This window comes from Ananas comosus, linkage group 15 (genome assembly GCF_001540865.1).
Source record: "Ananas comosus cultivar F153 linkage group 15, ASM154086v1, whole genome shotgun sequence".
In the NCBI taxonomy this organism is placed as follows: domain Eukaryota; kingdom Viridiplantae; phylum Streptophyta; class Magnoliopsida; order Poales; family Bromeliaceae; genus Ananas; species Ananas comosus.
This window is the reverse complement of record NC_033635.1, coordinates 7,941,697-7,957,350: the sequence shown is the minus strand read 5'-3', so window position 1 is coordinate 7,957,350 and position 15,654 is coordinate 7,941,697. Positions and strand designations below refer to the sequence as shown.

The 15,654-nt window shown below is 36.5% G+C and overlaps 2 protein-coding genes across 6 annotated transcripts in view; one reads left to right on the top strand and one right to left on the bottom strand.

The window, feature by feature from the left end:
• The window catches only part of LOC109721170, a 36,802-nt gene extending 21,967 nt beyond the window's left edge, over positions 1–14,835 (bottom strand). Inside the window, exons 1-11 of one of the 4 annotated variants that reach the window (XM_020248619.1) lie at positions 14,300–14,835; positions 13,046–13,222; positions 12,666–12,922; positions 11,694–11,751; positions 11,280–11,489; positions 10,780–10,839; positions 5,175–5,257; positions 3,221–3,531; positions 3,012–3,103; positions 2,806–2,935; positions 90–1,207 (exon numbers count right to left, since the gene is read on the bottom strand). In XM_020248619.1, the coding sequence (XP_020104208.1) occupies positions 90–1,207; positions 2,806–2,935; positions 3,012–3,103; positions 3,221–3,531; positions 5,175–5,257; positions 10,780–10,839; positions 11,280–11,489; positions 11,694–11,751; positions 12,666–12,922; positions 13,046–13,222; positions 14,300–14,584 (2,781 nt within the window). In that variant the 5' untranslated portion in view covers positions 14,585–14,835. Of the gene's footprint in view, positions 1–89; positions 1,208–2,805; positions 2,936–3,011; positions 3,104–3,220; positions 3,532–5,174; positions 5,258–10,779; positions 10,840–11,279; positions 11,490–11,693; positions 11,752–12,665; positions 12,923–13,045; positions 13,223–14,299 lie in introns of those variants that run through there. The other 3 variants (XM_020248617.1, XM_020248618.1, XM_020248620.1) reach the window with 3 other exon arrangements.
• LOC109721171 lies at positions 6,044–7,712 on the top strand. Of its 2 annotated transcripts, XM_020248621.1 has the most exons (3): positions 6,044–6,213; positions 6,304–7,377; positions 7,614–7,712. In XM_020248621.1, the coding sequence occupies exons 2-3, from the start codon at positions 6,333–6,335 to the stop codon at positions 7,649–7,651; spliced, it is 1,083 nt and encodes a 360-aa protein (XP_020104210.1). In that variant the 5' UTR covers positions 6,044–6,213; positions 6,304–6,332; the 3' UTR covers positions 7,652–7,712. The 2 variants fall into 2 exon arrangements, with proteins under 2 accessions (XP_020104210.1, XP_020104211.1); XM_020248622.1 differs by having other exon boundaries at positions 6,063–7,377.

Here is a 15,654-nt window from a genome sequence, read left to right as displayed (position 1 = left end):
ATATTTCCGAAGTTTTAAGGGGTATATAGGCAATTATCCCTTCAAAAAAAGTTATTTTTCAGACTATCTAAAAACCCAAAACAGCTTACATTGACAAGTGGCTTGCAACTAGTGAACATAATATCAGTTTCAGAAATTAGACCAGTAATTCCACTAGCAAGATTTACTGCTTCAGAAGCCGCTTTATGGTGGTTGAGGTGTGAACGAAGGTCACGTTGACCACGTAATTTATTCCAAGTATCCTGAACGGATATGATTTTGGGAGAGCATTTACTACTACCAGAAACCAGCCACATGGTCTCAGGACGGCTACACTCATCCATCAGATGGTAACCAACAGTTGTAGCTTCATCTTCATTCTGACTATTCCACAGCTCCAAATTTTCCTGAACGACTGATTCTACATCAGCCTCACGAGCAACACCAACAAGAGTTTCTAAATATTCATTTGATTTAAACATGAGGCCATTCAGATTGTCAGGAGATACTGCTGTTGATAGGAATTCGTCATTTTTAATTGTTTCAGCCCCAGATACTGAGGACTCTGGAACAAATGACACATCCTGCATCTTGAATGAATCATAAACACATGAAGTAGAAATTGTTCTATTGCCTTCAAATAGAGTTTGAACATAATTGTCCTTTCTAAATTGATAAGATAAATCAGCAGGTAGTTCCAAGAGACTTGAAGCTTCTTGGCCGTGTAAATTAGTTGCGACTGATGTATCGTGCAATAAATAATTGCATAATTTGTTATCTTCGGGCAGATGCTCATCATATAGGTCGTCATCTGATTGGGATGACAATACCATAAAACGATTACTTGTCACTCTTCCTTGAACATTCGGCACAGGGGAATCTGAAGCATCGGAGAAGTCATCGAGATCATTCTCATGAGCTGGAACTTCAGAGCAATCAACTGTGTGATGCGCCTTTAGCTTAGGTTTCTTCATAGTCTTTTTACTTTTACATGCATTCTTTCCCATACTGAAAAAATCTTTCATCTCTTCAAAATTTAGCTTTGCATTGATTGGTGCTTCTACGCCCTGCAAATAGTCTTCTAACATATCAATAGTCAGATTTATCTCCTCGTATAACTTTCCTGCTAGTTCACATGGAAACTCCCATGGAAGTATTCTTGGCATTACTGAATGTGCTGCATCAATATCAAATGGAAGGGGGCTGCAAGTGCATTTGATTTTCTTATCTGCAAAGGAAAGGCAAAAATGTGGAATGATCACCATCATTGTTTAAAGGCAAAATGATTAAGGGGTTGTTTAGCCTAGCTTCTAGGAAGTGATTTTTGGAGCAAAAAGTAATTTTCTTAAAAAAGAGCGTTCGGCAATCCTATTTTTAAAATCTAATTCCGATTTTTAGAATTAGTTTTTTGATTTTAGAGGCCAAAAATTAATAGTTAAAAACTACCTTTTGAAATCGGATTCTGATTTTGGATTTTAAAATTAAATTTTGGATTCAAATTCAAATTTAATTCATATTCAAAATTTTCAATATTACTATTACATTTTAAATTTTAAATTTCAAATTTTAAATTTTGAATTTTGAATTTTAAATTTTCAGTTTTAAGTTTTTTAAATTTCAAATTTTAAGAATTAAAGTTAAATTTTAAATTTCAAAATTTTAAATTTAGATATTAAATTTTAATTTTAAATCTCAAATTTAAAATTTAAAATTTTAGATTAAATTGAAATTTTGAAATTTCAACTTTCAATTTACAATTTTCAAATTTAAAATTTTAAAATTTGTAATTTAAAATTTTTATTTTTAATCTTTAATTTTTAATTCTTAATTTGAAATTTTAAGTTTTTTATTTTCAAATTTCAATTTTTAATTTTCAATCTTCCATTTTCAAATTTCACATTCCAAAATTGTAAATTTTAAATTTCAAGAGCACGGCTAGGATGCTTATGGAAGCACAGAGGGCTCTGTGCTTCCACTTTGTTTTCAATGTTCGGACTTTCAAATCAACGATCGGCACCGTTAGACTTGATCTACAGTATTTGAAGTATCTAGAAAATAAATTTTGCGATTTTTCGAAATCATTTGCCTAGTAATCGAAGTGGCTCAAAATCAATAATTATTTATTTTAAAATTTTAAATTTAAATTTAAGATTTAAAATTTTTATTTAAATTGAAAATCAAATATTAACTTTTAAACTTTAAGTTTGAAAATTTTAAATTTTAAAAATTACAAATTTAAGTTTTAAACTCAAATATCAAATTTTTAATTCAAAATTTAAAATTTTAAATTTATATTTATTATTTTCAAATAGAAAAAATTTTGCCAACAATTTTATAAGATCAGTTTAGAAAAATCACTTTCCTGCTAGACTCAGCCAAACGCTCTACTACAGATTTTAACCAAAATCAATTCTTCAAATCAAAATTAATTTTCTAGAAATCACTTTTCAAAAACTAGGGCAAGCACTCCTAAAGTAAATGAGAAAGACATGTAGTAACAAAGAATATAAAAGAAAAACAATGGACATAAGCTACACGAATGTCATGCAAAACTAGCTATTGCAACCATTCAAGCAATTTGGAGATTCTCTATGATGAATATTTGGTGATTTTGGTTTTGCAGGATAGATAGGCAGTCATAGAAATAGGTGATTGGCTGATCCGTGTTCTCTTCCTTTGGTCTGCTTGTGAGGACCTTTCGCATACACAACAAACACAATGGACTAAATTGAAACAAAGGAAAAGGTTCATTGCTCAAAGGAGTACTGAGGTTCGTAAAGAATCAATTCCAACAACGGAAAAGAACTGCATCTGCAAACAACTAACCTACAAAGTCTCTCCTGCCTTGAGACCAAAATTGAAGAAGCATGATTGTCTTCCGAATATCACCTAGACAAGACTTGATTAAATGCTTCATTAAGGATGAAGAAACTTTAGCTCTTTCAGAAGTACAGATCTGCACAAGGAGAAACTAAACAGTGTTAAAAGTTACGGAAGATTCTAAAGACTTTGAAGAGAGTAGATGTTTTTACCAGTTCCACGAGGGAAAGTAGCTCTTCAAATGATGGATGCTTAAATTCCAATGATAACCGACCCAAAAGTTGCGGTAAGATAGGATTCTTGTCTAAAATACCAAGTTAGAGCATCAGAACTCAAGCTTTTACCCCACCCAAATAAAAAAAAAAAACCATTAGAACTTAAGAATTTGAAATAAGTTGGACCACAAGGTAGTAAAACTCACTATTACTAGTAAGCACAATGGGCCATTTAGTGGTGTCGGCTAGCTGAACTACGGTGGAGATAAAACCACGGTCCTCATCAAAAACAGTATCAACATCCTCAAAGAGTATTAATGTTTTATTTGTGCCACATTTAGGTGCAGTATTGTTTTCTCTAACACCCCAAGTGCACTCTGAAGAAGCTTTATCTGGACTACATCTGTTTACAACCACTTCTCTTGAGCAATTCTCGCTATCTTCTCTAGAATCACAAGCACTTGAAATCGATTCAAAAAGATTTTTTCTTCTTGCAAAATGGATATTATCGCATGACCTGAATGAAATTGCACTGGCTTGTCAAGAAATATAATTTATAATAGTAGACAAAGTCAAAGCACTATAAATGTTTAATCAGTATTATGCAGCTGAAGGATTTAAACATAAAAATTGCCTAAAGTTGGGTCAGATTAAGGGCTAGTAGCAAGGTTTTAAGTACCCGTTGGTACGGGCCGTATCCACCGTGCCGTACCGTGCCAACAATATACCGGCACGATACAGACTCCATGCCGATGGCACAATTCCAAACCCTCTATTCTTTAAATTAGTAAATAATTTCCTCAATAAAGTTCAAAAGATATGATAAAAAGGCATAATAAATAGTTAGAATATTTTATTGCTAAAAAAAATAAATATTTCATGCTATTATGTGTCAGCACACAAGAATTTTTTTGACCGGCACGCATCGGCACGGCTCGGCACGCACCGTGCCGGCAAGTTTCCGGCACGACCCCATGCCACGGCACTTAATTTAAATCCTTGGCTAGCAGAAAACAAATGAAAGAGAATATTACCTCTTGTTTTGCTTAGTTTGTTGTTTTTCAACTAACTCTGCTTCCACTACTGTAGAAGCCTATTATTTCATGTTCTCAACACAAACTCCTATTTAGGTACTACTGAAAAACATGACATTAATTTCTCAATATATCTCCAAACTGGGCTACAGTCTATCTCACTGAATCTGCTAACCAATTATACGACCAAATAAGCATAAGATGATTTTCCATGGTAAGTTATGGGGATAATACAACAATTTGTTTGATGCATAGCTCACCACCTGTCATGCTGGATCATATAGTCGTCGTAGATGCTCAAAGGGTAGTAGCAACTGTTATGTATCTTTACTAGCATACGGACCTAGTCTGACTTTTTCAGATAACTGCATCAATCCAGAAGCATCCTTCGATCAATTTCATTCTTTCTTTCCCTCTTCCGGTTTAACAAGTTGGGTAGAGCTGGTTAACTCAAAGAGACCAAAGGCTAATAGGTATCTAGGATTACTTAATTGCTCACCATCTGCTCAAAGACATTTCCCTATTCCAAAATCAAGAAAAAAACTTTTTGGAATCTCAATGTCGTAGGCTCTTTTCGATCCTACACATGTCCCAATAAACAGCATCAACACAACATATATAGGTAGTCGTGAAGTTGCAAGAGATCGTGCAAGTTAACTGCCTACTCGGACAAAATGGAATCTATTCAAACAACATAGAAAAACAATATCTACTACTCTTGCCAAGAACGCCTGTTGTCCATGTTGAATATATTGATGCAGTGAATCTTTAGTTGATGCACTTAAGTCTTTAACAGCTATCACATATCCCCTTCCTATCACTAAACTTTTCTTGGTTTTGGGTATTGAAAGGTAAGTAGAACATTATTGTAGGTTGGTCAAACATGAGACTTCTATAATGAGTTCACAAACTGATGAAATGATGAAATTAGGAGAATATCCACAAGATAAAGGCAAAGAATCTAAATAACTTGTATCAGAATATAAAAAGGATCAAGTTTATCAAATGATCTTTATATATGCAATTATGCATACAAAATTGAAGATTATGTGACTGAGAAAAAATTAAGAAAAATTTTATCAGCTGAAAAAAATAAAAACTACATAAAGAAAACTGCATGGCATACCATCTGTTCAGACCAAGTGAACCCACTGCCTCCCCAAATTTTTGCCTGACGTGTGCTCCATTTCTTAGATCAGATGTATTCACCTACAAAAAGGTGGCAAATTTTAGTTAAAACCAGCGTATTTTAAAAATAGATGCACATTGGGAAATAGCACTATCATATCAAATTAGCGGATCTGAAATGAATTTTAAGTGATGTTAACCAGAATTCTGAAAGAAGTATATAATTACTCTAGTTCCAAGTCGTTAGAAATTTCAGATCGAGTTATTTCATATACTACCCACTACTAATATGAAATGACATTCAAAAGTAATTATAATCATAGTAAAGGATTCTAATATCAGTTAGAATCTCCGATTGTTCAAATTATGGCTGTTAGATCTACAAACACATAGAGGCATGTGAGCATTCTTAAAGGAATGATTGATGTAGAGTCAACTGGCACAACATAATTGTGGCATAGTATGTTTCACCAATACCTACTGAAGTGACTCTGTTACGATATATTTTATCTATATTAGGATGTTACGATATATTAGGATATTGTGTATTATTGCCTTATATAGAGTAGTATCATTGCCTTCTATAGAGTAGGATTATATAGTATGTAATCCTAGTTATACTCTTACTATAGTAGTCATTGTTACTATAGTAAGACAATCTCTTGTACTATATATATTCATTAATACAACTCAAGAGGGTATGCACTTTAGCCCTTCTTTCATGGTATCAGAGCGGGAACCCTAATGTGGGGATATCGATCCATAGCCACCATCCACCATTAATCTCACCTTTTTCTATAGGTGTCTTTTCTTTTGGTTTTCTATCTTCCCAATATTGCTACAGTACTGCTACAGTATCAGCGCTACAGTACTGGCGCTACAGTAACAGCGCTACAGTAACAGCGCTACAGTATTTCTGCTACAGTATTTTCAGCCTTTCTGTGATTTCTCTTTGCTCCTCTGGTGCCGCTCGGACTGTCCTACTGTTGGTTGCTCGTATCACTCGGTTCTTTCCTTGGTGCGGTCGATCTTATTTGGTGATAAGTGGTTCCTCTCATGTGATAGAATTCAGGTTTTTTTTTTATTCACATCCGCTACATTCCGATTTATCTTTCTTTCTTATCTAGTGGTGGATCCTTATCTTAAGGTAGTAAACATGTCTTCTTCTACCTCAAATTTGCCAATTGTTAATATCAAAACTCTCATACCACTAGAACTCACCGATTCTACATATCTTGTGTGGAAACAAGTCTTTCTTAATGTTCTAGAAAGTTTTGATGTTACAAAACATGTGGACGGAACTAGTGTTGTGCCTTCTCAGACTATCGATACTGCTGATAAGAAGGAGGTTATAAATCCTGAATATGTGAGTTGGAAAAAGAACGATACTACTATACTTTCATGGATTAATGCCACTTTATCTCTTAGCATATTACATATGGTTGTTTCTAGCTCACCTAAAACTGCATATGATGCTTGGAGAATTATTGAGGCATATTTTCTTGATAAGACTGCTTCCACGGCTTTTTCTCTAAAATCTGAATTGCGGAGCATCAAGAAAGGCTCAATGAGCATGAGTGATTACATGCAAAAGATCAAGACGATTGGTAATGCTCTTCAGGCGATTGGTGAAATCGAGTCAGACCATAATTTGGTCATGACTGTTCTTCTAGGGCTACCTGAGGAATATCGAGGTTTTGTTAGTGCTCTAAACACACACAGAAATAAGCCAACTTTTGAACAACTTCGTCCACTCTTGATGCAAGAAGAAACAGAAGTTCAGCGTCGCACTAGTGTGACTACGTCCTCTGCTATTCCCACTATTGACAGTGAAGCTCTTTATGCCAATCGTGGACGTGGTAATCGTGGAGGCCGTGGAGGTAGATATCGTGGAGGCCGAGGACAACGTGGTAGACACTATTCTGGTCGTGGATCTCCTGAAATCTACCCACAGTCTCAACCTAATTATCCTCAACAATCTTACACTCCAAATCAACAACCATATATTCCGAAGTCCGGCATACAATGTCAGATATGTGGAAAGTTCAATCATTCTGCTCTTCAGTGCAGACAACGCTTCAATCATTCTTTCGCTGCTGATGAAGTTCCTCAGACCTTTGCTGCTATGAACCTTCACGAACCCAGTGAGGAAGTCTGGTATCCGGATACCGGAGCATCAAATCATATAACCGCAAACTCTGGTATTCTCTCATCTTCTAAACCTTATAGTAGGCATAAAAAAATTCTTGTTGGTAATGGAAATTTACTTGATATTACTCAGACAGGTGAAACTCAATTGAATACATCTTCTAACTCTTTTGCTCTCAAAAATGTTCTTGTTGTTCCTACTATTAAGAGAAATTTACTTTCAGTGCGTAAATTCTGTCAAGATAATAATTCTCTTTTTGAATTTGACTCTACTGGTTTCTCTGTGAAGGACAAGGAAACAGGGAAGGAGCTTCTTCGATGTCCTAGCTCGGGAACATCACTTTATCCAATTTCTTCTAGACTTGCAAGTGTAGGGAATAAGCAACAACTAGCAATATTTTCCCCCTCTGTGTGGGTTGAGTTGGGAAAAAAATGAAACCCGAATTATTCAGGGACTAAAATGCAATTGCGTACCCCTTATAAATAGCTCAAAAAAGCTAACCCTAGCTTTTTTCCCCCTCTTATTTTCTTTCCCTCAAGAGAACTCTCCTCTCCTTATCCTCCCCCCTCTCACTCCCTTGCACCCTACCTCCTTCCTCCTCTTTCTCAAGGATTCCCACTTGTAGCTCGAGCTTTTGGGGGCTTGGACAAGGTGAACACAACCTCTTGAGCTCCATTGTCTAAAGAACTTTAAGGTTTAGGTGAGTTACTAAGGGATCTTTAGTTTTGTTGGGGGATCCTTGTTGATGGTTTTTCCTAGATTGAGTTTTTTTGGAAACTCAAAAGGGCTTTACGACTTGGTTTTATGGGTGCATTGTTGTCGTATAGGGGTTTGAAAATATTCTTGTTATGAACTCCCATTGGATGAGCTTCAACACAAAAGTAGTAGAAGTCTCTTGAGGGATTTCACGGAAAATCTTAGATGTAGGTTTCTAGCCTTGAAACCCTAGAAAAGTGCCTTGAGTCCTAGCTTCCCCATGTTTTTATTTATATGCTAGGGAGCCCTCCAAGAGTTTTGAATGATTTGGAGTTGATTCTAGTTGAATAGACGTTGCGATTTCACAAAACTTGTGAAATTGTTGCTGCTAGAATGCAACCGGGGAGACCTGGTTTCAGAACTGGGGCATTGGGTTTTGGAACTAGCCCACTGGAACGGGCGCAAGGTTCTGGTTCTGCAGAACCTAACCATGGGTTCTGAAACCTGAGGATGGTTCCGAAATGCCAACATCAGGTTTTGGAACTTGACAATCCAAAAACTTTGGCAATGGGTTTCTATGGGTTATCTTGTTAGGGATCACGTTCTAGAGTCTTATCCCGAACGAAAATTGAAGAGTCGAAAACACATCGTAATCATTGAGTGGACTATTCTACGTGGGTGCACAATACGCAATGGCTACAGCGGTACCCCATTGACGTGGTTCATTCTTCCCAACCCTACTTCTAAAATATTGATGGTTCATTCTCCCTTAGTGCTTTTGCTTGTATTATGCATATGATGTTCATAACTTGCTCAGTGTAGACGTTGAGAATAGCATGCTTAGTTTCTTATACATGTTGTAGTCGTTTGTTGCCCTAGAACCAGCCAAATTGAATCTTGACAACGCATAATAACCTTATGGACTAGTAGCAGTGGTGGTGTTTAATATTGGCCAGAGAGGTCGTCAGTTTTGATTATTGTTGTGGTACCCAGCTCTTTACTACTACTATTGTTGTTGATCATAGAGCATGATGACATAATGCTTTACTCCCTTGTAGGGCTGGCAAATGAGCGAGCCGGCTCGCGTTCGACTCGTGTTCGACTCGATATTTGGCTCGCTCGAACTCGACTCGAAATTAAATAAGCCGAGCTTGAACAAAAAAAAAGGCTCGAAATTTATTTCAAGCCGAGCTTGAGTATTACTCGGCTCGATCGAATTAGGCTCGAAAAGCTCGAAAAGCTCGAATATATATATAGTATAGCTATTATGCTATCGAAAGTATAAAGGATATGGTGCTTTCGATTTTTTTATTCTTAGATCAACCCCTTTAATCATTTCTTTGAATTAATACTATTATTATTTTGTAGGGACCACTCAATCCTAGGGATATTATTTAATCCTAGGGGGGACCGCAATCATCCCAACCATACAATTCTTAATCAAAGGTCAAAAATTCGAAAACATCAAATCCTCTATATTTTCGATAGCATAGTAGTTCTACACTATATATATATATATATATTAAAAAATATATAAATATAATATATTTTAATTATATATAGGCTGAGTGAATAATCTGAGTTTAGTTAAAATTGGGCCAATATTGTTGNCAAGATTGAGCTTAAATTTAAGCTCGAAATTAATTTCAAGCCGAATTTGAGCCGAGATAAGCTCGCTCGAGCTCGGCTCGTTTCCACCCCTACTCCCTTGTCACCGTCATGGTCTAATCATCCTCGTGATAGAGTGAGCTCTTCCAAAAGAGTGGCCCGAGACTAAAAAGTTATGGTCACATCAGGGACTAAGAAGTTAGAGCATAGATTGGGTCAAAGATTGACAGACATAACTGTTGAGTTGATGCATAGTTTTACTCTATTTGCATTTACACGTGTTATAGCTACCCCATTTCAATCATATTGTTATTGCTTTCGGTACATACTTGTTCGTTGTTCCTGTCGATTATATCATTGCTAGCCTTACCGGCTTTCATGATCGGTTGGTGCAACTTGCCTTTGTCAACTTGTTGTACCCACTAGGAAACATTTATAAGTTTCTCATCCCATTGTTTTTCAAGTACATCGGGTGAGATGGAGCGAGACACCTAATGAGGATCGTGCACTGGATAGATACTCCGCATTACAGACACATTTTGTGTTTAAGTTTGGAAAATAAAATTGTAATCAAATATTATAATCATTTTGGAATGTATTTGCAGCACATAAACATTTAAATATTTTGGAAAAACGTAGTCATTGGTATAGACTACTTTGGGTATCCTGTGGTAAAAAGTAGGAGCTTTATTCTCCAACGTTGTGCACGCACAAAAGAAACTCTATCCGTATGTTGGGTCTACTCACACGCCCGATTAAGCCTCCGCACAGGGTGTGACATACAATCAAATATATTTTGATGAAAAATGTCAACTCCAATAGTGAACAGGCTTGCCACATTCAGCATATGCATTTGTAATGTGCATTTGAAGTGTTTGAATACTGTGATAAATTTACTATTTTGCAGTAATGATGGCTTATTACATTTTGCTAAATGTTAATCAACAGGTTACTTCAACGGCTCATAATTGAGTGCTAAATTGCTAATTGAAAAGAAAGTCGGGTCAAAAATATAATGAATATGTAGGAATCTGTTGAGTTGTAGTATTGACAATACAAGATAACATATAAATAATGGCCGCTCAAAATATTGAACAACTAATTTAGCACAAAAATAGTTGGTTAGGGAAAGCAAAAATATCAGAAGTACCTCAATTACTTGAAACCCTTGCTCTTTTGCGCAAGCGTAAACTGCAGCAGATTTTCCACTCTGCAGTAAATAAAATAAAATAAAATAAATTACAGGCAATTAGAAAATGAATAAAATGATTTTTTTAACACGATCCACTCTCAACGTATTCTAATAACTTGAAAAAAGAAAAATTCAATTTCGCATTCTCATTTTCAGCACCGGAATTTAACTAAAATGCCATGGAGTAAAAAAAAATTAAGAGTTGCACTAGGATGAAGAAACCATTCAGATGCATATTATATTGTTTTATGGAAATTCCAATTTAAAATAAATTGAAGGATAGCTCATTGTTTTGAATTGAGATTCTTCAGCAAAAGTAGAACTGAAGAAGAACAGTACAAAGTTCTTCACATCATAAACAACATCAAATTCAACTTGCAATAGGAGATATATAGCAAGAGTGGCAATGTCAAGCATCTAGAATTCTAGATATACAAGTCCTCTAAGTGAGTACATACTCCAACTGGTCCTGTAATTAAAAGCACATTCGTAAGATCTGCCTCATTGATGTCATCGCTTTCAGATCCGCATTCATACAAGTTGTCTTCAACATCTTCATCAACAATATGTTCATCATATTTACAGTTATTACTCTTTCGGCGACCTCTTTCATACCAAGCTTTAAGCCATTCGCTGAGGAACCTAATAGATTCACTGTTTCCACATACCTGCAATACCAACAAGATAAAGTTAGAATATCAGAAGAGCTGCCACAACAGATGGTGTGTATTCTACAAGACAACCAAACGAAACAGCGAAAATAATCCTACAACTATAATACCCTAGAATCCTACATTATGCCCAACATGTCATGACCTACAAATGTTAAAGCATAAGCACCATATACAGGAAAAACACAGCAATGGGATCACCTGAGAGGCATCTTCAGGCTGGTACTTGTTGGTCCAGAGACTACATTCAGGCCAATAACTGCAACATTAAGTAAATGATGTAAGCATAGATGAGAAAAACATTCTAAGATAGAATGAGAAATTCAGAATATAGCGGCTAAGATACATGATACATCTATGAAAAATTACAACTAAAATGATTTAAAAGGAAGCGAATAAAAATATTCGAATTTCCCAACATGCAAAACTACCCAAGACTGATTTTCTATCATGATAGAGAAGAATATCAAAATAAACAGAAAATGTTCATATCTAATGTTTTAGACCTCGCTTCTGATAATTTTGATTCAAAAGCCAGACACTTCAAGCTGACGAGGAGGATATAATGTCAAATGAAAAACAAAGTAACCTGACTATATCCTAACAATATCAGGAAATTTAACGAAACAGGAAAGGTATGAATAATAACATTCAAGAAGATTCATCCACTATGAATTAAGTATTAACAAGCAGCAGGCACAATAACACACTTAGAAAATGTTTGCAAGCAGAACAACAATTAAATAATTAATTAGATAACATATTGTGATATGACCAGCGTCTAAAACTGAACTGCTTAAGTTAATATAACAACAAATTTTGTACTCAGAACTCAGCCAAAAATTTACCATGCATTCTTTCTCAACCCCTTCTAATCATAATTTGTTAAGATACTGCAAAAGAATGCAATACAACAGGACAATGTAAACCAGTTAGATAAGGTCTGTTGTTAATTCCATAAGTGTAGCAAGCTTAGCACTAAAGCACTAAATAAGGAATGGCACCAGAGGAGGTAATATGAATGCAACTAAAGTGTACACCATAGTTGTTCATAAGAAAAAATAATCCATGCAATATTTTCAGTACTAGTGAAAAAAAACAAAAGCAATTTCTAAAATATTATTGAAGGTTGTATATTATTTATTTCAAGGCCAGTTTGAAAGTTCATTTGACCTATCAGAAGGTGTGTTATCATGGTGCTCGTTCCCCAAACTGCCCATACAACCATCACATCTGGCGGTAAGATCATTGCCACCATGAAGCCGGAGCCCTCTTTTTCCTGAATCTGACAACTGGTCCAATTGTAGTTCTTTATGACAAGTACTCACCAGTGTTAAAGAATTAACTGCAGCATTAGAAACCACAAAAGCACTTTCAAGAGGAGATTCATCCTTGAATACCCAATTGTTCCAATCCAATGAGATATAACACTACAAGAACAAAAGGAACAAGCTTCTCATTATCAGCTAAATTTATAAACTTACATAAGAACCACTATGTCATAAATAATGTGCATTTTTATTTGGACATGTTAGAGGAACCGAATTAAGTACCTTTGATTTGTCACAAACATGTATAGGAGGGCAGGAAACAAAGTCCTTCCCATCAAGACGAAGCAACTGACTGCCCTCAACTTTCATGGGGTTTTGACTCTCCAATATTCTATTGCTTGACCCCCAACATGCAAAAAATGGATGCATTTTCTTTCGTGGAGATAGATCAAAGGTTTCCTAATAATAGACAATAACAGCTTTAATCAGACAACATTTCCGTAGAAAAATCAATCTAACAAATTCTACAGAGGAACTATATAGAAGTGCAAAGTAGAATAATACACGTTCTAAAATCCAGTATTCATAGCACACAACTAGCTATCGCTGATACATTTAAGAGGAGCCCCAGGTGTCTTATTGATATGGCTGGAAAGGCAATGAGGAAGGACAAGCATATCTTTTCTACTAATGTCCAACAATAGTTTAGGTTGGTAGGAGATAACTCTTAGGGCCCAATCATTTCACCAATTTGTAACACTCGTGAAATGTCTACATTTTCTGTTTGAAGTGGTGAAATTGTTAGAAGCAACATAAGCTGAGAGGGTGTAAAGGGCTTATGGGTTCTTGTGTTTTGTTCCAGTGTCAAACTCATTCCCGTCGGGTACCAATGGTATTCTAAGATGCCTACGAGTTGAGAATGTCAGACATTATAAACAATATAGAGGATTTCTCGAATTTTCCTGCCCAGTGAAATAAACATCTTCGTAAAGTTTGATTTTTGATGAGAGGAGAACAAGACTTGAAGTGGAATCAGACCCGCACACATGGAAGCAAGTGATGCAGGCCTATTCAATTTAAAATCTCAAATGGACATCATCGACCAAGTACTATAAGTTCAATTATTCAGAGTTTTCCAAACTTTACCCCAGTATGCAGAACTTTATCAAGAAAACTGCTAACCTATAAAAACTCAAGTGTCTCTCAATACGCTTCACGAGAAAAGAATACATTTGCTATCAAAATTTCAGCATGTAAAAGCTAATTCAAACTCCTTCTGAAAACATCTATAAAACCTAGTAGCTTTGCTAAGCAAGGAATAAATAAGAAAACAAAATTAATTTAAGTTCAATTGAAGTGCTTAATTACTCGAGAAAACAAAAACCCTAAAGGTAAGAAATTAAAAGAATAACTCAAGATAGGTATGGAACATATCACACGCTAATCAATTAACTAGAAAACATCAACAGCAAAAGAATTTAAAAATAATAATAATAATAATAATAATAATAATAATAATAATAAAACAAAGAGTACCTTCGTGGCAATTCCAGCTTCAGGTTTCCCTGTCCCGATCCCTCTCCTCTTCCTCTTCTCCCTCTTCTCCCTCTTCTCCTCCTCGCACCCTACAATCTCCTCCCTAGCCGCCTCCACCTTCACAGCCTCGACGCCATTAGCCCCACCAGCCTTGGGCACGGCCCAGGAAAGCTTCGATTGGACGGACCTCCGAGGCCTCTTCGCCTTGGAAGGCGACGGCGTGACTGCCACCTCCTCCTCCACCTCCGCCGCCGCCGCCGCCGCCGTCCCCGTCCCCTCCTCCATTGGATCTACCTAATCGGAAAAGGGCGAGCACAAAACGTTACTCTAGAATTAGCGTTAGGGTTCGTCGATCTCGCATCCACCAGGGTTGGATGAGAAGGGAGAGAAATGGCGGGAAATCTCGCCCTTTTTCCCGCGCCGGAGAATTCCGAGGAAAAGAGAAGGACGGATCAGACGGGCGATACATGTAAGGGGCGAGAAAACGCATCACTCGCCGCCGTCGTAATCTGGTGTAAGATTAGGATTAGGAGTGAGTTTGTGCTTTTGAAATAATCTTAGATTTTTTTGGGCCAATTTGCATAAAAAATCCACTAGTTTTATGATTTTGCAAAACTAGACGGCATTTTTTGATTTTGCAGATTCAGGCCGGATTTTTCGCTATCTCACGAAAATGTCCCTTATCTCTCTACGCCTATGTCGTATTCGCTCGTATACGTATATTATACGGTACAGCGGCTGTCCGCGCATTAAATACACTCGCACTCGGGATATACTACTTCCTAGTCATCGGAATACGAACCGAATTGGCCCCGCTATTCGCTAGTCCCAGTGTTTGTTGTTTGGTTTTTCAAAAATAAATTTTTTGAAGCTAAATTAAAAAGAATACGCGGTCGGCAACGGGCATAATGGTGCAAACACATAGTAAAATTGTCACACCCCGTGACCGCTACCAATTTGGTTCGGCCCCGGGCGCGTCGAACAGACGCCGAACGGACAGGACCTCCCCTGTCCGCCCAAGGCTAACCAACGGATCATGTATAAGAATTTACCCAGGAATCAATTCATAAATACACGATCAAGAAGCACCGCTAGTACAACAACCAAGAGCAAGATACGAGTATAGAAACATATACAAGTACGTCAAGAGAGAAGAGCTATCTATTACATTCGTTTGACTTAATACATTCAATTACATCTTTTACATTCTTCCAAAATATAAATACAATCACTCGAACCTCACCCTATACATCATCTACTCTCAAGTACAAAAGGGTGACGGCTAATGCAAAAAGGGAGGTAGCTAATGCGACTAAAACGCCGGGCCCTTACCGCGATCCTCACGCTCNCCTGAT